This window comes from Podarcis filfolensis (assembly GCF_964270895.1).
Source record: "Podarcis filfolensis genome assembly, chromosome: Z".
In the NCBI taxonomy this organism is placed as follows: domain Eukaryota; kingdom Metazoa; phylum Chordata; class Lepidosauria; order Squamata; family Lacertidae; genus Podarcis; species Podarcis filfolensis.
The window spans coordinates 25,531,210-25,554,585 of NC_139617.1; the positions used below are offsets into that span (position 1 = coordinate 25,531,210).

The following is a 23,376-nucleotide window of genomic DNA, read 5'->3' on the forward strand; positions in this document are numbered from 1 at the left end:
TGCCAGACGTTAGGCCATGTCGGGAATTTTGCAACAAATCCAAGAGAGATCTCGCTTCGTCTGCATTGTACAGTGGTTCTTAACAATGAACATATAATAAATGTACAGTCTGCAGGAGTTTATTACGCAGCGTATGACCCAGTTTATATAGCCATAAACATCACCAGCTCTCTGCTTCTCTGATTTACAGTTCCCCAGCCTAATTATGAAGCTACGTTACGTTGCAAGAAAGACTCCAGTTGTATATGGCTTTTATTTAGGGTTACTGCCTCTCCCAGACAACCATTCAACGACAATTTTCTGCTCATTTGGGCATGGGGCCAGCCTTTGATATAGTCTGCCAGTAGGATTTAGAGCAGGACCCTGGGACTGGAGGACAAGGAATTTAACAACCTCCGAGGATGACATCTTGAGTGCAGGGTGGCTCCCCAGACGTTGCTGACCTACAACTCCCATCAGTTCTAGCCAGCATGCCAAATTGTCAGAGATGGTGGGAGTTGTAGTCCAGTAACATCCAGCAATATATGGACACTGGGCGCCATTTTGAATCACAATCGTGGACCAAAATGTCACTTTGGCATGACTTCACCTGTTTTCTGATGCAGGTTTGACTGCCTCTCAAAATATCACCGCAAAACTCAACACAAGGGGAGTAGTGGAGGAAGGGGAGCGGAGGGGGTGGAGCGCCATGGGTGGCACTGGGGCTGCAGGGCGCCCTCCAGCGCGGGATGTGACGTGGGACACATGTGGCACACGACCTGCAGAGCTCCAAAGTCACTGCCTCCTTCCTGGCCACCCTCCAGCTGAGGGGGAGGCGGTGGGCAGGCTCCCTGCAGGCTCCACACAGTGTGCCCTCTCCCAGCTTGGCCCGCCCAGTTGGTGGCTAGCCCCATCCCCATGAAGGGCATGTGCACTGCCCCTGCTGCCCAAGTGGCTAGCTATGCCACTGCACAAGGGGCCCTGGGGTGAAGATGAAGGAGATGTCAATGTATGGCTGCCATTTTGAATCAAGATGGTGGACCAACAATAGGACTTGGGCATTCTTGCACAAGTTTTTTGGCATAGGTTTGGCTACCTCTCAAGATATAATTGCCAAACTTGGCATGAGAGTTCCCAAAGTGGGAGCAGCAAACTTCACTGTTGTTTGGATTCCTGATGTCATTTTGAATCAACATGGCAGACCCAAACATCACCTTGGTGTGACTTCACCCATTTCCCCCCCCCCTTTTAAAATATAGGTTCTCAGAGTGGTTTAATAGCCAATACCTCTTCACAGGGAGCTCCGTGGATTGTAGCTCTATGAGGGGGAATAGTGGTCTTCTAACAAATCTCAGCACCCTTGGCAAACCACAGTTCCCAGGAGACATGACTGTTTAAAGCAGTATAATAGTGCTTTAAATGTATGCTGCATGAATGTGGCCCAGATGGGCCTTTGGCCTGATCCTGCAGTCAGGCTCCTCTTGCATTCTAATGAAATGCAATTCCTAGGACAAACAGGACTGTGCCTGCAAAACAGCACCTAAAAGGTGGATTATAGTGCAAGATAAACAAAAACTGAGTGCTCTGCATGCACAGAGGAACAGCACTATTTGATGTGGGATTTATCTAGCCAGCTTGCTCTGATAAAATGAGCAGAGGCCATATAGACATGGTACTGACGGCTTGTGGGGAGGGCTAGGCTCCCCTCCAGGCTCCCTCAGCCAGTCATCTCCTGAGAATATGGGCCTCTCTTGTCATAAATGGAGTGTATAACAGCGTTTGCTGCATGAAAGCATTCCATTGTTATTTTTAGATGGGGAATTTGTCTGTTTGCTCTGCCCCAGCAGCATCCCAAGCTGAGTGCAGTTAAGGAGCTTTGTTATACTGGAAATAAGATTTTACCTGGACACCGTGGGCAGCAGAGCTGTGGCACATGCACTGGATTGGGGCAATGCAAGTTCGGGCACCTTATTCTGTTGCACAACACGTTCCCATTCTGGAGAAATAAGTTGAAGAGAAGAAGGGTTATTTCTGTTCAGCAACCTCAGCATGCAGAGCACTTTACCATCCTGGGCTTGCAATAGCTTTCCCATTTTATGGATGAAGATTCCTAAACTAAGCAAGATATCCTTCCTAACTTCAAGCAAGTTCATGTAAAATTCCACTATGGTGAGCAAGAAATTGAGCCTGATGTAGAGTTATGCAAATGAATGGGTGGAGTTTATACAGACATTGGTCCTCATGATCCTCAATAACTTCCATTGAATTCTATGGGGCAAAATAATTGGGGTTCAATTTGAGATACCCTTAGGAGCAGGGATGGATTGATGTGCCCATTCAATATCTCCATTCCATTCTGCATTAATCTATGATTTTTTCAAAAATAAAAAAATGCATATTTGAATGTATTTTCTCATAAAAGGCAAAGGTAAAGGGACCCCTGACCATTAGGTCCAGTTGTGGACAACTCTGGGGTTGTGGCGCTCATCTCGCTTTATTGGCCGAAGGAGCAGGCGTACAGCTTCCGGGTCATGTGGCCAGCATGACTAAGCCACTTCTGGCGAACCAGAGCAGCGTACGGAAACGCCGTTTACCTTCCCACCAGAGGGGTACCTATTTATCTACTTGCACTTTGACATGCTTTCGAACTGCTAGGTTGGCAGGAGCTGGGACCGAGCAATGGGAGCTCACCCCGTCGCGAGGATTCGAACCACTGACCTTCTGATCAGCAAGCCCTAGGCTCTGTGGTTTAACCCACAGCAACACCCACGTCATAGACACTTCTAAATCCACAGTCCCAAAACACAAATTTTAACATGCATTTTGCTGCATTGTTGAGTCAAGAATTGAGCCATGGCGTGCAAAACCCAAACAATAACTGTGTCCCTCTCTAAATATTAGCCAGGGCAGTACAAATCAGGTTAGTTCACTTCAAAAGGCAAAACTGAATAACATCTTTTACAGTGGTACCTTGGGTTACAGACACTTCAGGTTACAGACTCCGCTAACCCAGAAATAGTACCTCGGGTTAAGAACTTGGCTTCAGGATGAGAACAGAAATCGTGCGGCGGCGGCGCAGCAGCAGTGGGAGGCCCCAGTAGCTAAAGTGGTGCTTCAGGTTAAGAACAGTTTCAGGTTAGGAACAGACCTCCAGAACGAATTAAGTACGTAACCAGAGGTACCACTGTAGTTGGATCACTAGGTAAATTGTGAAAATAGCATAGAATTGAGCTAGGTTTATAGCAATCCCTGTGACACATAGCCTGCCCATCATAACAAAGGGCATTCCTCTCTTGTGCGCAATGGTCACCATCTGACTATCAGGGCTGAAAAGCAATAGAATTAGCTTCAAGGAACGTACCTCTGAGCAGAGACAGTTAACGCAGTAGACAATCCCATAAGGCTCTAGGTATGGATGCCACCTTTCGCCTACACGATACTTTTTATCTTGGAACACACAGTAAGTCTCTGAGTCTGCAAAAGAGAAGAGGCCAAGATGTGAAGGGTGAGCAAAGGGGTCTGTGCAAAAGCAGAGTGGGTAACCATCATTTTAGGAACATAGGAAGCTGCTGTATACCAAGTCAGACCATTGGTCCATCTAGCTCAGTATTGTCTACATTGACTGGCAGCAGCTCTCCAGGGTTTCAGGCAGACAGAAGATATCCCCAGTCCTACGTGGAGATGAATTTAGGATCTTCTGAAGGCAAAGCAGATGCTCTACCCCTGTGCCCCTTGGGGATATCTTACTGTACAGCTAAACTTCCACATGTTTATTAATTTATTTAGCAATATTTAAATCCCCCTTAATCCACAAATACCTTCACATGGCTTCCATAACACATAAGGAATTAGTAGTAAAATAAAACTTTAAAAACAAGTAGGCATAAAGATGGTCAAAGTATAGATAACACCAGCAGTTGCAAATTGGAAATTGCATTTGGAAATTGATCTTACTTTTGTAAGTTTCCATTCTGTTATTGCATATTTTATTATTCCATTCTATTTTAGATTCTAATTGAAAATGGACAGAATATTTTGCGGAAAACCAAATGCCATTTTTGAAGAAGAGGAAGAGGAACTTAAAAGATGCCAAACATTTGCTGTTCAAGGAAACGGGGAAGAGGACAAGCTTCCATTTCTGGTTGCATCTTCTAGCCTTTGTCCTTAGCTTTGCCTAATCTCCTGCTAAGTGATGAGCCACTGAACCTGATTGTGTCTCTCTGTGTGCTCTTTAACCTGCTTGCCTTCCTTTCTAAGACCCTGCTTCTTTCCAGGCAGACATACAGTTAGCCAAAGGGCCTGAAAGCCTTAAAACAATAACAACAACAAAACCACCAACCACCTCAAGGTTGTGCTATAGGGTAAATGTACCCAACAACCCACCCACATATAGTGTCCTTCTTTATAGAGAACAAGCTACCAGAGGAGGGAGAGCAGGAAGGCACTTGAAGTTGTCCATCAACAATCAGCACTTGGATAGCAGACTGAGCATAGGAAGATAGGAAAAGCCTGCTAGATCAGACCAAAGGCTCATCTAGTCCAGCAACCTGTTCTCACAGTGGCTGAACAGATGCCTTTTGGAAGCTTGCAAACTGGACATGAGTCCAACGACACTCTGTCTACTTGTGATTCCCAGCAACTGGTATTCAGGGGACGAAGGCCTCCCTCAGTGGAGGTAGAACATAACTGTCATGGCTATTGCCTTGTCCTCTATGAATCTGTCCTGTGGGAGTGAGTTCCACAGATTAACTATGTGCTGTGTGAAGTACTTTCTTTTGTCAGGCACAGCGACTACCTGGTCACAGTCTCTTTCACTAGCATGACATATACTCCTGTTTAAATTTGCATTTATACATAGAAATCATTACAGTGTTACCTCGGGTTACATATGCTTCAGGTTACAGACGCTTCAGGTTACAGACTCCGCTAACCCAGAAATAGTACTTCGGGTTAAGAACTTTGCTTCAGGATGAGAACAGAAATCGCACGGTGGCAGCGGGAGGTCCCATTAGCTAAAGTGGTGCTTCAGGTTAAGAATAGTTTCAGGTTAAGAACGGACCTCTGGAACAAATTAAGTTCTTAACCCGAGGTACCACTGTATAAGCAAATGTTATCCACCTTGAACCCCACTATTGTTCTGAAGTATCTCCACAAGAGATGACATACATCACAGCAGTGGTTCTCAAACATTTTATTTTTTTAATGTCACTCCAATGGAAATTGCTGAGGGTCTTGGTGAACCACTGAATAAAGTTTTTGTTTGTTTGTTCTACAAATCAAACCACACATACAACTCATATTTTAGTGGCTGTGGTCTTCTCTTTCTAATGGAATGGCCTCTTGTCAGCAGAGGCCTGTGACGCAGGCTGGAATTTAACTCAAAACCTCACCTCAGGTTCAGCATTCATTCTGCTTCTGTATTTAGGATTGAGGGTGGCAAAGGATGAAGAGCCCATGCTGTACTTTGGCTTCAGCAAAGCGGTCTCAATCTCCATTGTCAGAAATAAATAAAATCAAATGCAGGGCCAAGTAGGTACATTCACAGGTCTCGCTATCTGAGCACAATGCATTCTCAGGAAATTGTTTGTTAGGTGAACGTTCGCATAATGAATTGACAATTTTCACTGAACCCTATTGGAAAAATTCCAGTGCATTCTGGACCGTAGAATTTTGACCCCAAAATGATGGGGGGGGGCCACGAAGACCCTTTGAAACTTTGCAAAAGGCAAACAAGAAAGGGGGGGAAATTCTCTTATTTGTCAAATCTCCCTCCCTCCCTCCCTCTCCTCCCGCTCCCACCCACCATGGTTTCTAGCAGTAAAGCACAAAAAAGTAATGCTTGTTTAAGGTTGCTTATTTGTTTACAGTACTACATGCAGGTCCGACTGTTTGGATATCTGAATCTGTGCTGTGTATAGCAAGGTTTGGGTACTAATTCCTCGTGTTTGGATAAGTGAATTTTCATTCGAGTGTTTGGATAGCAGGACCTGCATGCATTCTTAACAGTACTGCAAGTTTCCTGAAAGCACTTGAAGGAGCCTGCAAAGTAGTATTAGACAACAGACTTCAGATTGATAACTTCTGCACCATAGAAGAGTTGTTGAGAGATGGCCATTTAAACCTGGCCAATATGATCTGCTTTCCTTCCTTCTGCCTAAAAACAGAGTGCAGGCTGTGTGGGGCACTGTGGTGGTTTGTGTGAAAAGATCTGCTTCCACTTCAGTCGGCTGTGGGATGAATGAGGCTTTCATGTCTGAGAAGCAGTGAACTGGGGATGCCACCGACAGCCCCTTGGTGATGCTCCTGCTTTAGACAAAGCTATTTGCACAGCTCGTTCTTGTGAATAAGCTCAGCAGAGAGAATGCCTCCCTTGGATCACGTCCATCTCGTCCTTCCCTTTTGTATCCCTCTACTTGCCAGGGAAGTTTGGTTAGATTTGGGAAATATGCTTGTTCTGTGGTCAACTACTATCACATAATGTTGAGCAATACAAGAAATAAGCCAGAGAAAAGTGGCACCTACAGGTACAGCAGGGAATTCCATGGTTTCCAAGTAGCTTCAAATGAGATTTCCATAGCTAGCCCTACCATGAGGCAAAGTGAGGCAATGGCCCCAGGTGGGAAATGCTATGGAGCTGAGAGTGGACAGAACTATGGGAAGAATTCAACATTGTGCTCTTCCAATTGCTCTGTCAGTGCAAGGGTTTCAGCTTGCCCAACAGAATGATCTCCCTCACCTCCTGCCATGCACTGTTCTGGAGGTTTCCAGACTCCCCAGATTTTTGGGCGGGTGGTGAGGAGAGAGGAAAGGGGGGGGGGAGTCCCACTGCACTAGTGGAATTCATTTCCTTCTGGCACATGTACATCTAGCCCTATGTATTCTACATGATCTGTCCTACGGCCCCTAAGGTGGAAAATGTTGAGGGAAAAGGCTATCTAAACAATCAAAGGGGGCGGAGCAACTCTCCTGTGAGGAAAGATTACAACATCTGGGGCTTTTTAGTTTAGAGAAAAGGTGAGTAAGAGGGGACACGATAGAGGTGCATAAACTTATTCTTGATATGCAAAAAGTGCATATCCTGTCTCATAATACTAGAACTCAGGGTAATCCAATGAAACTGAATGTTGGAAAATTCAGGGCATTTATTTGCACAATGTATAGCTCAAGTGTGGAGTTTTCTCCCACAAGAGGTGGTGTTGACCACCAACTTGGATGATTTTTAAAGAGGATGAGACAGATTCATGGAATGCTATTGCACTCAGGGCTTGCTTGCAGGCTTCCCACAGGGGTATCTGGTTGACTACAGTGAGAACAAGATGCTGGAGTAGATGGCCCCTGGTCTGATTCAGGAGGGCTCTTCCTACGTTCTTAAGCTAACCTGCTTTGCTCAGGTGCAGTGGAGGCAATGTCGAAGCAAGATTCAACTGTCACTCAAGTCTGGGGTGGGGTTGTACATGGAATGGGGTCAGCAAAATGTCTTGAACAATTTCCAGTGATCACCAAGTATGTCACCTGCCATTCATGACTTTTGGCAAGCAATCTCATGTCCCATAGATTGCTAAGATCAGTGAAAACTATTCTCAGATATATACAGTATTTTTGTTTCCAAAGACCTCATTAATATGTTTTACTAACTGCCTAGGCAATTTGTTTCCTTAAATGGTATTGCATCTTTTATTTGATTTATCTTAGATAAATATGACCTGAAAACTTCAGCACATGACTTCAAACTCATGGGATGGAACCCAGGTGACCTCGGTGATGTGTATAGCAGTGCTTAAAATGGAATGAAGCAAACTCTGCATTTGTTATATCTGAGGTAAAACAGACCCACCAGCTATTACATTAGATTCTTGACAAGGCAATGAAAAATATACTCTTGGGGAAAACAAAGAGTTCATTCAAGATAAAATAAAATTTATCAGCTAGCTAAATAGGGGAAAAACAGTTAAACATGCTTAGTATAAAGGCAAATGTAACAATAGGAACACGCAAAGTAAGGCAATCTTGTGGGGAAACCAGTCCCAAATTATTAAATGTGAATCAATCCCCCCCATCCCCACTAAGTCCCTCTGAACTCAGTGAGACTTACTTCTGAGTAGACATGGATAGATTTATGCTGTAAATGTTATATTCAAACAAATTCAAAGTTCAGTTTCTGTATTAGTTTTATTGCAGTGCTTATAAATATGTTAAGATTATGAACATGATAATTTGTCCTTTGCTGGAAGAGTTGTACACATAAGTATATGTATTTCCTAGGGATGGTCACCTGACATTATTTAATTGCAGCTTTCATTTTGGATTGGGCCGGCATTGCATGCATTTCCAGATGCTCAAGTTGGCTTGCATCATATTCATTCATTATGTTAGTAATTAATTTTATGATTGATGCATTTCTACAAATGGAAAAAAAAAATCCATGGAAAAATAAAGTAGTGGAAAAAGTTGCAGAACATGTTTTCCCTTTCCTTTCCCCAACATTTCCCTCTGAGAACAGTCTACCCCACATAACTGATGCTGGATGGGGATCAACAATGATGGTGGTAGTCACTGCTTTTTTCCTGGGAGCTTCAAACCAAAACTTGTGCTCTATTGGCCAACTATTAAGACTGGATTTTGAGAAATAGTGTTTTCATTTTTCTTCAATGTTCCGGAATTCATTGTCTACAGAAGGGAAAATTCTGTGGGTGGGCATTCTTGCTGCCAATCAGCAGTGAATGAATCCATCAATACCAGTTGTTGGTGAGCACAAGTAGTTGTTGCACTCAGGTCTTGCTTATGGGCTTCACTTTGGGGCATCTGGTTGAGCACTGTGGGAAGAGAATACTGAGCTAGATGGTCCTTGGGTCTGATCCAGCAGCCAGCCTCTCCTTATGTTCATCTACAGCTCCACCTGCCTCTCCATCTGGAAGCCTAATATCTAAGCTGTGTCATCATCTGCCAGGGGATAGACAAGACCACCCCTATCCATGGATCCCTAAGATCAGCCTTCCCCAACCTGGTGCCCTTTAGAAGTTTTAGACTACAGTTTCCTTCCTCTCCAGCCAATACAGCTGTGCTGTTGAGAAGAGTAATCCAAATAAGCTGGAGGGCACCAGGTTGGGGGAGATGTCTTATATTCTATATTTATGATGGAGTTTAATTGTTGCAAGTTGCTTTGGAGATCCAGTCTTGATTGAAAAGTGGGGTGTAAATAAACCAGTTAAACCAACCTTCATATCAGCTTTAGAAAAACAAAACATTTTTGGTGTTGGAAAACCGTTAAAATGATATACACTGAAATTCAACCAGGGGGATACGAGGAAGTCACTTAACAATGCTACTAAGTTTGGTTGAAATATAGTGAGATTTATGTTTGTTTGTTTGTTCATTTGTTTGTTTGTTTGAAAAACTTTTGGAAAAACCAATAATATTTTTTTTTGAAAAAAAGAAAGAAAAACAAAACATTTATATTTCTGGAGTATATCAGAACAAAATAAAAATTGTTTCCATGTGCAATACTGTCTTTGCAAAACAATAATGACGACTGTAATCCCTTGAGAGAACAAGACAACATCACCATCTTATCATTGGATCATTTTTTTTCACTTCTCTGATGAATCAGATGCCCTTGCTCTCATAGGTAAAGGTAAAGGGACCCCTGACCATGAGGTCCAGTCGTGGCCGACTCTGGGGTTGCGGCGCTCATCTCGCTTTATTGGCCGAGGGAGCCAGCGTACAGCTTCCAAGTCATGTGGCCAGCATGACTAAGCCGCTTCTGGCAAAACCAGAGCAGCGCACAGAAACACTGTTTACCTTCCCACCAGAGCGGTACCTATTTATCTACTTGCACTTTGATGTGCTTTTGAACTGCTAGGTTGGCAGGAGCAGGGACCAAGCAACAGGAGCTCACCCTGTCGCGGGGATTCAAACCGAAAACCTTCTGATCGGCAAGTCCTAGGCTCTGGGGTTTAACCCACAGCACCGCCCGCGTCCCATGCTCTCATAACTACTGTTTATTCAATTTATTACTACAGTTATATCCCACCTTTTCCCTGAGGAGCTCAAGGTGGAGTACATGGTTCTCTCCCTTCCCATTTTAGCCTGTGAGGTAGAACAGGCTGAGAGGCAATGTGTCCTACTTATTGTAAACTGCTACACACAGTGCTTTTTTCAGGGGGGGGCAGGGGTACGCATACTCCAAAACTTTTTGTGAATCTTTGCACTTTTGTCCATTTACTGTATTTATTTTTCCCAATTTGATCTATGATCATTTTCATTAAAATGTGGACCAAATCTAATTTCTCTCCCCTGCATTCCTGCCAGGGCTGGCCCAAGACATTTTGGCACCTGCGGTGAACTACAAAATGGTGCCCCCTCCCAGCCAGGGAAGAAGGGGCAAGTGAAAGAATAAAGATCTACATAAGGATAGGCTGCACCTGTGGATCCTGCCACCTGAGCCAGTTGCCTCACCTTGCCTCATGGGTGGGCTGGCCTAAATCTCTGCAACCCATCTGTCTGCCACTGCTGTCAGATAAGCTTTCCAGGTTCAGCCTACAGAGGAGGTTGACCTGGAGGCTGACCCGACTCAAGAGCACTTTCCCCAGGGCTTTCTTGGAGCCACCCATACCATAGACTCTGCCCTTTGCAGGTTTAAGGGCCATGTGTGTGCAGATCCAATTGATGTACACCACATGCACATCCAGGGCATGGATTGTATATGCAGGAGCTTACATGTATTCAGGTGTAAGTACAGTACAGTGGCTCTTGATCACCTGGAGGTTGGGATGAGTCCTGTATCCACATTTTCACTCTACACCTTTCCATTCTACACAGATGAATGTATGGTCAGGGCTAATGACACCAAAGACAGCAGGATTCTAGCTGGCCTTCAACAAGAGTTTTACTCACATTTTCCTTGTTCCGTTTTACTTCCCTCAATGAAAAGAAGGCAGAGCACACAGGCCAAAAGGAATCGAACATTTTCCAGTGTCCACTTTTTCCTCATCTTTGCTGTAAAGAAAAGGAAGGGGGGAGGGGAAACAAAAACACATTTGCTGTCAAAGAAAGCTGGAGCTGTAGAAGAAAACCCAAAGGCTATTTACAATGAAGTCCTCAAAGATTATTAGACTCAGACTAGAAATAAGCTGAACTGCTGGAGCAGGAGGGAACTCTGTAGAGGTCTTTTGCTAGTGCAGCATTTTTCAAGCTTCCTTCCCTCTGGGAACTCCTGACACATTGATTTGTCCACTGCAGAATCTCTTTGGGATTCTGGCATTCTAGGACACACTTTCATCTGATGCAAGGCATGAGTATAGCTTGGTGCAGATACAATGCTAAATGATCGTTTAGTGCACAGTGGGGACACTTATGGCCCAACCTCAGCCTCATCTTAGCCTGCTCAAGTTCAGTTCAGACCTCTAGCAAGAGTAAACTTTCACTTCCCTGACTGCCTGCCAGGTGAGGATGGAATGGAGATTGTATGTGTGTGGGAAAGTGCTAGGTTAGCTCCGGCCCTTCCCACAGTCAGAATGTGCAGATGTTCACATCTAATTTACCATCATGTGAATGAGGCTGTGCGAAGGTTGTGCTTGTCTGCCCCCTCTCCTCACTTCTTATTTTGCACACCGCAAGGAGAAGATAGGAAACTTTAGATTTTCTTTTTCAGTTAACTGCAGTTTAGCTACGGTTTACTGAAACAAGCCAGCTTCATAAACCAAGTGTTGAAGTTGGCTGGTTTTAGTAAGCCATAGTTTAGACTAATCACAGTTTGTTGAGGTTCATGTGAAAAGACAAAACTCTGGTTAGTTAAAAACAGAAGCAAAAACTTCTGTCTCCTCCTCACAGTCACTTCAGAAGAGGGTCAGGAGGTACTTGAACCTAAAGATCTTGCAGGCTCATTCTCATTACATCATAAACCATAATTTATCATTATATCTGAGGGAGGGCAATGACCACGCCCTACAAGGTACCCAATGCTCTGCTGAGGTCAAATTTGCAGGGGAAGATCAGTCATAATAGACATTGATCAAGCTCTGGTACCACCAGAATTGGAATCATGCTCAAAATTGAACTCAGCATCTTTGCTTGTTAGTGTGTCAACATATATGCATGGTTAATGGAGACATATGCAGACTTTTTTTTAAAGAAACAATTGGAATTCTGATCTGGGTTGGGGTTTTTTAGGTGTTATTGCTTTTAAAAACCTTAGAGCTTCTCATTTCTTATCAAAGACATGAGACAAAAAGGTGGTGATGAAACAACAGAGGCTGTCTGATACTATTTCGTACAGATTAATGAAAACTGCTTCTGAGAATTAAAATAAATTAAAATTGAGAGCTACATTCAGTGCATGCCATGTTTTGGAATTTCTGATGCAACCTTTAATCCCATTCATCCTCTTTAAAAGTTGCTTAATGAGAGGAATGCTACGAAAACCAGAATTTCCAGAAGACAATGCTCTGCATGTGCATAACTATTTGTTAATTTCCTTTTTTTAAATCTGAAGTTTCCACTCTTATAAATATGCATGATTAATTTTAATAAGAATCACGTGGGGTTTTTTAAAGTGTTTTCGGCAATAGCTTCTTTAATTCCTGTATTACTTTGTAGGCATCCGCTTTTGCAACTGTTTCCACTCCTCTTCATTATAATCAGACCGGCACGCCCCCCCCCCCCTTTTCACAACAGCTAAAACCTGGGGAGGAACATCTGCTTTCAAGGAAATGGATTAGCCTGTTAGCGCACAATATTACCCAATACAGTGTGTGACAGCTTTTACTAGTCCAGTGTCCTCCAGATGTATAAGACTACAACTCTCATCAGCCCCAGCAAGGCTGGCTGGGAGTGATGGGAGTTGTAGTTCAAAATATTTGAAGGGCACCAGATTGAGAAAGACTGGAGTATGGCAAAACCAAGCGAGTCACGTCTCTGAGTAGGCCAACCTCATCTTCACCACTGTCCCTGCTCCCCATCTACATGCTTTCTCTATCCAGACCCAACCCACACAATCACCCAGAGGAGAGTGCAAGGCAGGCAGAGAGAGCAGATCTATCTCTTCAACCTTGTCACTCAGAAAGTGGAGGTGAGTAGGCATGGACAGATTATTGCATTGCATTTATATCCCAACTTTTCTCCAAGAAGTTCAAGGTTGTGTACATGGTTCTCCCCCTCCCCATTTTATGCCACACAACAACCCTGTGAGGTAGGTTTGGCTGGGAGGCAATGACTGGCCCGAGCTCACCCAGTGAGCTTCATTGACGTGGTGGGATTTGAACCCTGGTCTCCCAAAATGCTGCACTACCACTGGCTCCCAGGAGGAGCAGCAGCAGCAGGAGGAGGAGGGACAGGAACACTGAGGTCACCAGTGGCAGAACTTGGCGTCTCAAATTTCAGCGACACCCTGTGCGATTCCAGAATCCATCATCTCCCCATCCCTAAAATGACCTTCCAACATAGGAAACTCCCTAATACCTGCTCATATCATTGGCCCACCTAGCTCAGTATTATCTACACAATCTGGCAGCAACTCTCTAGGGTTTCGGATGGGGCTGTTTCTGAACCTTACCTAGAGCTGCATGAGACTCGTAGAGGTTGTTTTTACTGTGATAACCATGTGCTCAGCCAATGAGCTCTACAGGCTCTTGCTCATCCCAGTGGGGCTTTAGATTTGTGTTTCTCAAATCCCTTATCAGCAACACTGGTCAGAATTTTGCAATGTTTTGAAGTAGTTCTGGGTTAGTCACTCCCTCCACCTAACCTGCTTTACAAGGTTGTTGTGAGAACAAGTGAGAAAAGAATGGCAAAGCATTTCACATGTTGTGAAGAAAGCACTGCAAAAGAAATTTCTAAATACTACTTCTATCATGGCTTAGCTGAATTTCCACCATGCCTTTGGAGATCTGCTCATAAGGTCTGTGTCCAATCTTAGGATGGAAACCACAAATCTTTAGCCCTCCAACTCTGTCTTCTTTCAGCAAGAACCCCTTATTCGATCTAAGCTAAAAAGCAACAGCCAATTACCGGTACCTTCAACTTTGGTGACAAGGCAGATCCTTTCATTTAGCTGTCCCTTTATTCTGACTGTGTTTTGTGCCAAGATAGCATTCCAACACCATGTTACCAAGATCATATATCATCATTTAAAAATTGTTGGTATACCAGGGGTGGTATGGGGAAACCCCCGCCCCCACTCCAAAAAAGAGATACCAACTAAATAGTACAAAGAATCTGCAGAAATGTACCCAATCAGCTCAATTTGAGCTGGGGGTTCCTGTCACTCAAAGGTTTACATTTGTACCAGAATCCACCCTAAAGCTGTTTCCAGTGAACCTAGTAGATTTTACAAAATGCTTTCCCCCATCACTGAGCTTCTGAAACCAGTGCCTAAGCTTTCCCAGCAAAAGGCATGGCTTAATGAAACGCAGAACTCAGCCACAGGGGCAGTTTAATTCAGTGCCAATGGTTATCTCAGTGTTAGAGCATCTGCTTTAAGTGCAGAAGATCTCAAGTTCAATCCCAGGCATCTCTAGGTCGGTCTGGGATGCTCCCTGCCTGGAACCCTGGACAACCTCTGCCACTCAGTGGAGGCAATACTGAGCTAGGCAGACAAATGGTCTAACTTGGTATACACCAGCTTCCTTTGTTATCTCTGGAGTATGTGCCTCAGATCATGTGCAGAGCGTTTTTCCTCATCACTGGCTCACTGTAGGTGGCTTCTTTGTATCTGGGATTGGGCCTACTGGTTTCTTAAGCAGAAAGGATGCTTGGGGGATTGATTGTACCTTTCTGTTCAGTGGGGCAGGTGGGAGGCAGGTAAAAAGGGGCCAGGAGGACAAGCTGCAAGGTAAAAAACCATTCAAACACATGCAGCAGCCAATCCATCTTTACCCAGATGTAAGCACCACTATTTTCAGTAGGACTTCCCACCAAGTGAGTGTGCCTAGGACGGCAGCCCTAAAGTGCTCCAAGTGTATATTGAAGGGAGGGAATGAAAGAAAGGTTTGCTGCTACTATTGTTACATCAATGTGTTCAGTCAATTTTTAAATGACAAATTCAGGATGGGAGACCTAGTTATTGTGCTACAGGAAGCAAGCAAGTACACACACACACACACACACACACACACGAGGGAGGGAGGGAGAGAGAGAGAGAGAGAGGGAGAGGGAGAGAGAGAGAGAGAGAGAGAGAGAGAGAGAGAGAGAGAGAGAGAGAGAGAGAGATGGTCTCATTGCATCTTAAAAACCCAGTTTCATTTTGGCCTTTTGCCACAGTTGTCCCAAGGGTACCACAAGATTCTCTCTCTCTCTCCCTGCTCTCTCTCTTGTCTTTTGCAAGATATTTCAAGCAATATACAAAGGATCCCCCCCCCCAAGATATCAGTTCCAACTGCAGCTAGGCAAACAATATCCATCTCAAAGGAAGCAATGCTAACCTCCCAGAGCCTATTTACATTGGAGAGACATCATGCCCCCACAAAATGACATAAGAGCTCAGCTGGATCGGACCAAATGGGGCCCAGCTAGTTCAGCATCCTTTCCTCACAGCGGTGACCAACCAGATGTCTTTGGGAAGCCCACAAACAACAGGTATTCAGAAGCACAGCCCCGTTAGGCTGCTGGAGGCAAACAGAGTTTTGTGCCAGCTTAAAGCGCGTGCCTAAAGCTACTCACGAATTCAGTGGTACAGACTTACTCCCAGGTAAGCGTGTGAAGGATTGCAGCCTATGAAGCCTTACCTGGAAGGGAAGTCCCAGTGAACTCAATGCGGCTTGCTTTCATTGTCGATATGTGCAAGGCTAGGGGTGTGCTGTAAAACTGCGGTCCTAAGCACACTCCTCTTGGAGCATGTCCCATGGAACGCATTAGCACTTGCTGCTGAGTAGACATGTCTGGATTGTAACTCTCACATACCGCGATCCTAACCATTTCTAATGGGAAGGAAACCCTATTGGATTCACTGGCGCTTCCTCCCAAGTAGGTGGCGTTAGGATTGCACCCTGAAATAGATGCAACGCGTGCAGCTGTCGAGGACCAAAGACTGGGGTCCTCCGCACTTTTCTGCGGAGGCAAAGCACAACCAGGTTGGCCGTTGACTTGACTCCGCTCATCAAAGAGGGACCGCCGCCCGATATACTAACCTGACTTGTCAATTTCTAGCGTGCTTCTTGCGCACCCTCTGAAGCGGCAGCCTCCGCGACTTTCCCCTCAGCCCTGAACTGGTCCAAAACGCCGGGCGGGAGGCGCGGTTTGTTCCTAAAAGCGAAGCGCGCTCTCCACAATGCACACACGCACGGAGGGCTCCTGCTCCACTGCAAAGGGACGAATCGCACCGGCCTGCTCACTTGGTGGTATTCACCATCGAAGTGTGTTTGTGTGGAGGAGGAGGAGGAGGAATCGCACCGACAGCAGCCTTCAGAGAAGCAGAGAAGGAGCGGCTGCCGTTTCAAGAACAAACGCGGAGGAGGAGAAGCGAGCGGCGTCTGGGCCGTCGGATCTCTCCAGAGCTTTTGGAGTGGCCAGAGCTCAGAGAGGGTGCGAAGACTCTGCTTTTCTGGAGGGGGGCGGAGAACGAGAGACACCTGCTGTGCCGGCCGCCCACCGCCGCTGCCGCCGCCTTCCCCGCCCCCCAATGTTCTTGCCAACGAGAGCCGTCGAGTGGATGATGCGCGCCTCACCACGGATCCGCCTGTCGGGGCGGCTCTGCAAGCAGCCGCGGCTGACTGTGTGCTGAGATGCGCCTCCCACAGGCCTCGCTTTCTTTCTCCTCCTCCTCCTGCTGCCGCCGCCCCCCACCCCACCCCCCACTTTCTTGGCACACAAATGGCGATTGACAAAGGTAGCGCCGGGTGGGGTTCCTTTCCTTATTGCCAGGGAAGGTGGGGAGGCGAGTGAGGACCGGTGTACAGCGCCACTGCTAGAAAACATTGGATGGAGTGGGTCAACAAAGTGCATGGGGAGGGGGGAGCGAGGGAGCACACCAAAAGTGTGTGTGTGTTTTGTTTTAGCCTGGCAAGTGAAGCAGCCAAGCAAGGGAATGATGCCACTTAAACAGTTACTTATTTATATAGTATTTAAATTATTTATAACCTACTCTTCATTGTTTGCACAATCCCAGCATGGGGAAGAGCATTAACATACAGAGAAACATACAATGTGCTTCCCTAAAACAACTTAAATGGAAATTCCTCCATTAGGAACCAAATGCTGGCCTTTCTCTTTCCTGATTTGCACCCTCAGAAAGCTCACTCTTATGTCACAAATGACATGATCACACACACACACACGCTTCTTGGTGCCAATGTCCTCACCTCACAGCACACACTTTTATTTATTTAGACACATTGACTGCATGGTTGGTTGTTTGGTGTTAAAGGAAGGTCACTCCGACTCAGAGTCCCTGAGCATGTGAAAACTGCCTTTCCTTACAGGTTGCTACAGGGATCTCTAGCAAGGTGGGGCATGCAGATGTTTTCCCCCTCTTCTCTCTTACCAAGCCTTTGCTCCTACAGATTGGTCTATCTGGCTCAATATAGTCTGATCTGACAGGCAGCAGCTCTCCAGAGTTTCAGGCCAGAGCTTTCCCCAGCCCTATCTGGAGACACCAATAAATAAACCTGGGCATATGCAAGGCAGATACTCTACCACTAAGCTTGTTCCACACACAAGATGGGGTGCCATCTTGTTGTTGTCCTCAGGCAACAAAATTTCTTGCACCTGCTCTGCAGAATGATGTCCCAGTGTAGTTTATGGATGTGGATGCATCAAGCAGCTAATTCTCCCTTTCCCATTCTTCATTGTCCATTTAGATGATTGAGTTAGTCTTGTGGCCCTCCAGATGTTGTCAGATTCCAAACCCCACCATCCCAGGCCACACTGACCATGCTGGCTGGGGCTGAATTGGCACCCCACCACATCTAGAGGGCTGCAGATTCCCCAGGAGGTGTCAAGGTCACCTTGACATTCTGTCAAGACTGGCTTAAACTCCTGACTCAAGTCACATCATATGCTTGGTCAGACTTTGACGTCTCTGGGCTTGTTGTGACCCATGGAACTAATAGGAAGAGATCAGGGAAGAAAGCCTGAGCAATGATCTGAGAAAAAGGGTGAGAAGATCTTTAAAAGGCATCATTGTCTGGAGGGAAACAAGTGACAGCTTATTTCCCCCTCCCCTTAATTTGGTAGCAGGGCATGGGAGACTTAACACTGCTGGCTAGTCAGGAGTCCCCCTCCCCTTGACCCCAAGACAGGCCAGTAAAACTGAACACTGTGTGTAGCTTGTCTCCCAGGAACTTAAGACCTTAACAAAACCCAAGAAAGACGCAGTACAGGGCAGTTAGAATTTGCCTAAAAGGTGTTTCTCAGCTTCCATTGTGGTAGGCCCTCTCATCAATGGAAATGTGTGTTCTGGATAGAGATAGGGAAGAAATCCATTTTTTGACTGCCTTTAAAGGCAAATCCTTTATGAACTTCCTGAGATGATACATGAATTGAAGCACAGCCATCCTTTGAAATATGCATATCTCCAAATTTCACAATGCAGTTTAAAGTAGTTGTTTTTAATTGTGTTTTTTTACTGAAAATTTCAATATTTTATTCTTTTTGTAAACTGCTTTGAGGTCCTTCTTTTTTTTTTTTTACAATCAAGTGTTATACAGTGGTACCTCGGGTTAAGAACTTAATTTGTTCCGGAGGTCCGTTCTTAACCTGAAACTGTTCTTAACCTGAAGCACCACTTTAGCTAATGGGGCCTCCTGCTGCTGCTGTGCCGCTGGAGCACGATTTCTGTTCTCATCCTGAAGCAAAGTTCTTAACCTGAAGCACTATTTCTGGGTTAGCGGAGTCTGTAACCTGAAGCGTATGTAACCTGAAGCGTGTGTGACCCGAGGTACCACTGTATAAATTTTGTGAAATTAATAAAATAAGTGTATGGTTGTGGACCAGAGTATCTAAGAAGTTGCCTTTCTTCCAATATCCCACATGACTTGCTTAGATCTATGGATGAAGATCTGCTAATGGTACCACACACCCCTGCAGTAAAGTGTGCAGTGTGTTGAGCATGTGCTTTTATTTGTTTATTTACTGCATTTATCATCTACCTTCTTCTCTCAGGAGCTCAAGGTAACAAAATTGTTCTCCCTCCCCTCATTTAACCCCCACAACAACCCTGTGAGGTAGGTCAGGTTGAGAGGCAGTGGCTCCTAGTGAGCTCCATGACCGAGGGGGGGTTTGCACTCTGGTCTCCCGGGTCCTAGTCAAACACTCTAACCACTATGCCACACCGCCGACACTGGCTTACAGCACCAGTTCTCTGGAATTTTCTTACCTGTGGAAGTAATCCTCAACATCATTATGTTTTCAATAGTTGTTGTAAATGGTCACTTACCCTCTTCCAGGTGGGCAGTGGTTGCAGTCCCCTTGCAGGTCAGCCACCATTCCTGGCAGCCAGGACACACGGACTCACCCAGCTGTTGAAAACTATCCAGCTGGCCACATTGCACACCAGGAATTGCCTGCCAAAACTCAATATCTGAATGCGCCAATCAGGGGCACTCTAGTGCAAGGGGCCTCACTGGCGGACCGGGAATCAGATGTTTCCATCCTGGTCCACCAGTGACAATTCTTTTCTTCCAAACCTTCCCAAATCAGTCTGAAGTTTTTAAGACTGTTTTTATTATCTATATTACATTTTATATTCTAGTTTTGTGCAACACTTGGGGATTCTTTGAATATGGAGCAGGTATGAGTTCTGAAATAAAATACAATAATTAAAACAACCAGACCTCAAAGTTGGCTCGGCAGCATATTGGCAGCTGGTGCCGATCCTTAAGCAAAGATCAAGGGAATCTAGTTCAATGCTGATTAAAATCTTAAGTACTGGTAGGTGCTGGATAAATCTTAAGAAGTTCTAGCAAGCACCTAAAATCCTATTACATGAAAATGGAAAAAAAAGATTAAAAACCATAAGGGAAAGAAACAGTTAATACCAGCGTTTGTAGGGTGTGTGTGTGTTCATTTGCAATATTAAGGGTCCTGTCACACAACAACCGTTTCTTTGATTCATTCTGTCCTGCCTTCCACCTCTCGGTGTTTAGCCTGAACACACAAGGCTGTGAAATTATCAGGCCTGGACTCAAGCCAGTACAAACCAATTTATTGGGGTCCAGCAATTAACTAAAACCTAGAAAGCTTGATTAATTATGGCATCACTCAGCAGGGAACATTGATATACAGAGGGAGGGGGAAGGGAGATTGGGTGTTCTTGCACAATTTCTATTCATTTCGGTGGGGCTTGTGGAGGAGAATTTCGGGAGGGGGTGTGGTGCCCCCAAACAAATAATTTACGCTGCCAATAAACAGCGAATTCCCAGAGTCATAAGATGGTCGGTTGCATTTAATACTCAGAAGCTGCTTAATATAAAATGTTATTTTTTGTATCCATCGTAAGAGGTTAAAATGGAGTAAAGTTTCTACTACCAAGGCTCTTAGGATCACAGCACCAGTATGTACTTTTGAACACTGTTGCTATTGAAATCAGGAAGGAATCTATTATCCTGCTGTTTCGTCGCCTGCTGAAAATGTTTTTGTTTTCACCAAAGAATTTTAAGAGAATTTTTTTCAGTGTTAGTCATTTGTCTTGCGTCTTATCATGTTACACAATTATTATGTTTAGATGATTTAATTGTTACCGCTACTACAGTATTTTTAAATTTATTTATTTTGCAAATTTATAAACCACTTTCAGAGCCTGAGGCCATCAAAGAGCTGTGTAACAAGATGAAAATAAGATAAAATACAAGTTCTACAAACATTTAAAACCATTTCTATAAAGTCTAAAAAAACAACAAACTCTCTACAAATTCTGAATAGTAGTGAAACCATTCCTGCTGATGGCATTTGGTGAGTTGGCAGAGTATAAATATTCTAAGGAATTAATTGACCTGAGTTGCTGTGTTTATTAATTTCTACTATGAGTGGAATTGGCATTGGGTACAAGTACTGTGGCATAGATTTCATGTGAAAGACATATTATGAACATAGGAAACTGCGTTTCACTAAGTCACATCACTGGCCCATGCAGGGCCAGATCTACTATGAAATTAACGAAGCCTAAGCTTCAAGGCCCCCAATCCTGTACGAGCCCCAAAAGTTACTTCGGTCCACGCTGATTAAAATTTTTGTGTCTAGTAGACCCAATTTGAGTCACACGACTCAAATTGGTTACTTTTTTGTTGTACAGTGGTACCTCTGGTTACGTACCGGAGGTCCGTTCTTAACCTGAAATTGTTCTTAACTTGAAGCACCACCTTAGCTAATGGTGCCTCCTGCTGCTGCTGCCGCGCCGCCAGAGCCCGATTTCTGTTCTCATCCTGAAGCAAAGTTCTTAACCTGAAGCACTATTTCTGGGTTAGAGGAGTCTGTAACCTGAAGTGTCTGTAACCTGAAGCGTCTGTAACCCAAGGTACCAATGTATATTTTTCAACAATCTCAGAGTTTGAGAGTCAGTACTGCAGATGTTATAAAGGTGTAGTGATCTGTCATGGAATAACCCCACTGTTGAAGATAGCAGTGGTTACCCAGACCTTGTTGTAGATTGCGAAGTGGCCCCTGTGACAGGTTAAGCTTCAGGGGCCCAAAAACGTAGGTCCGCCACTAGGTCCATGTTGTATTGCCCACACTGACTGGAAATGCCTCTCCAGGTGTTAAGGAGGCTTCACTCTCAGCCCTATCTGGAGATGACAGGAACTGATTGTGGGACCTTCTGTGAGCAAGGTAGATGCTCCACCACTGAGCTATGATTTTCCTCCTCCTCTTCCACCTCTCCGTCTTCTTCTTCTGCTCCTCCTCAATTACATCTGCTTTTTGGTTCCATTTTTGGAAACTGGTGGAGCAGAGTAGCAAAAAGATTAAGTTATAAATCAGGAAGTTCCCAGTTCATATACCACCTCTCTTGTCAGGAATTCACATTGTGGTCTTAGGCAAATCCCATCCCCCACATCTGCAGTATGGGGGATAATAATACAGACTTACCTTGTTTTACATGGTTGTTGCAGGGATTATAGCTGATAATGCATGATAGTGGGTTATTAGCAGCAGCAGTTGTTGTTATTTTCATATGTTAAACTATTCAAAAAGAAAGCCTATTAGCTTTCCCCTACCAGCAACCTCCCACAGACCTATGAAAAGCCTTTCCAGATATGCACCCCAATAGGCATGAGCAAAGCTGCTGGAAGAAAAAACTGTTTAAACTGCAAACAAGATTAAAAGTGCATGACCATTCAGAGTGAGGACAGAAAGCATTGCCCTTACTCTGAACTGGCTCTGTAAAGTTGTCAGATAGCCAAAATACATTTGCTACATGGTGTCACAGCACTGTCACATTCGTTATGTGATTTATCACATTCACTGTGTGATTTTATTTGTAGGAGGAATAAACTGCAGCTAGGAAAATGGCACTGAAGCAGTTATAATTCTTTGGGGCTGACTGCATCTTCCTAAGGCTCCAAATCTCGCCAAATGCAGAACTGTTGAATTGCTTTAATATAATGTAGCCTAAATAACAGATTAAGGCACCTTATTTAAGTATAGCTGTAGTTGTTGTGCTAATAATAACAATAATAATAAATTTGCACTGATACAGGTAACTGCAGCAACAATGAAAGATGGTCACCAGAGAAAGGGCCTTTTTTCAGGAATCAAAAGCTGTTGAGCTTTTTCATTTTCATTTTGGTTGCTGAGGGGGCGGGCAGATCCCGTGATCAACCCACGATCGACCACGGACCCCCTGCGATTGAACAGTAGATCGCGATCGACCTGTTGGACATCCCTACATTATGGGATGCCTTCCGCAGAGAGGCTCACCTGGTACACACCTGAATGCCTTCTTTTTGCTGCTAAGTAAAGATTTCTTTTTCTTTTTTAAAAAATTCCTACAACAGTTTTTAAAATCTGTACTTTTAATCTCCAGTATTGTGTGGTGCTGTGGTTGTTAAACTCAAGGGTTGTTTTTGTTTTGTTTTTTAAAGAAAGTTTTGTATTCATTGCTTTTTTGCTATGAGCTTTAGATTCTTTTCTCTGGCTCAGTATGACGGTTTTACTTTGTAGAATGTTGTTCCTTTGGAATGTGCCGTTTTAATTTGTCTCTAGCTGCAGATCACATGGGAACTATCATTATTTGGGTGTCTGACAAACAGAATGGACAAACTCATAAAAATATATATGAAGGCATTGCACACCCACCCACACCCAGGCTACAGGAAAGGCAGTTGGGCTTAGTCAATTGGCTCTGCTGAGAGACTGGCTGAGATGCTTCCATTCAAGCTAGTTATTCCCAGAACAAGCATAGTCATTCTATTCCCCCTTACAGATTGAACCACTCAAACAAGAGTAGAGATGAGCATGCCAACTTTGCCCTTC

The 23,376-nt window shown here is 44.5% G+C and overlaps 1 protein-coding gene across 1 annotated transcript in view; it reads right to left on the reverse strand.

Moving 5' to 3' along the window:
- CHRDL1 (chordin like 1) overlaps positions 1-16,679 on the reverse strand; it is a 48,478-nt gene extending 31,799 nt beyond the window's left edge. The window contains exons 1-4 of the mRNA XM_083596024.1: positions 16,101-16,679; positions 10,873-10,974; positions 3,341-3,453; positions 1,882-1,975 (exon numbers count right to left, since the gene is read on the reverse strand). Coding sequence (XP_083452150.1) covers positions 1,882-1,975; positions 3,341-3,453; positions 10,873-10,969 — 304 coding nt within the window. The 5' untranslated portion in view covers positions 10,970-10,974; positions 16,101-16,679. The remainder of the gene's footprint in view (positions 1-1,881; positions 1,976-3,340; positions 3,454-10,872; positions 10,975-16,100) is intronic.
- Positions 16,680-23,376: the final 6,697 nt, after the last annotated feature.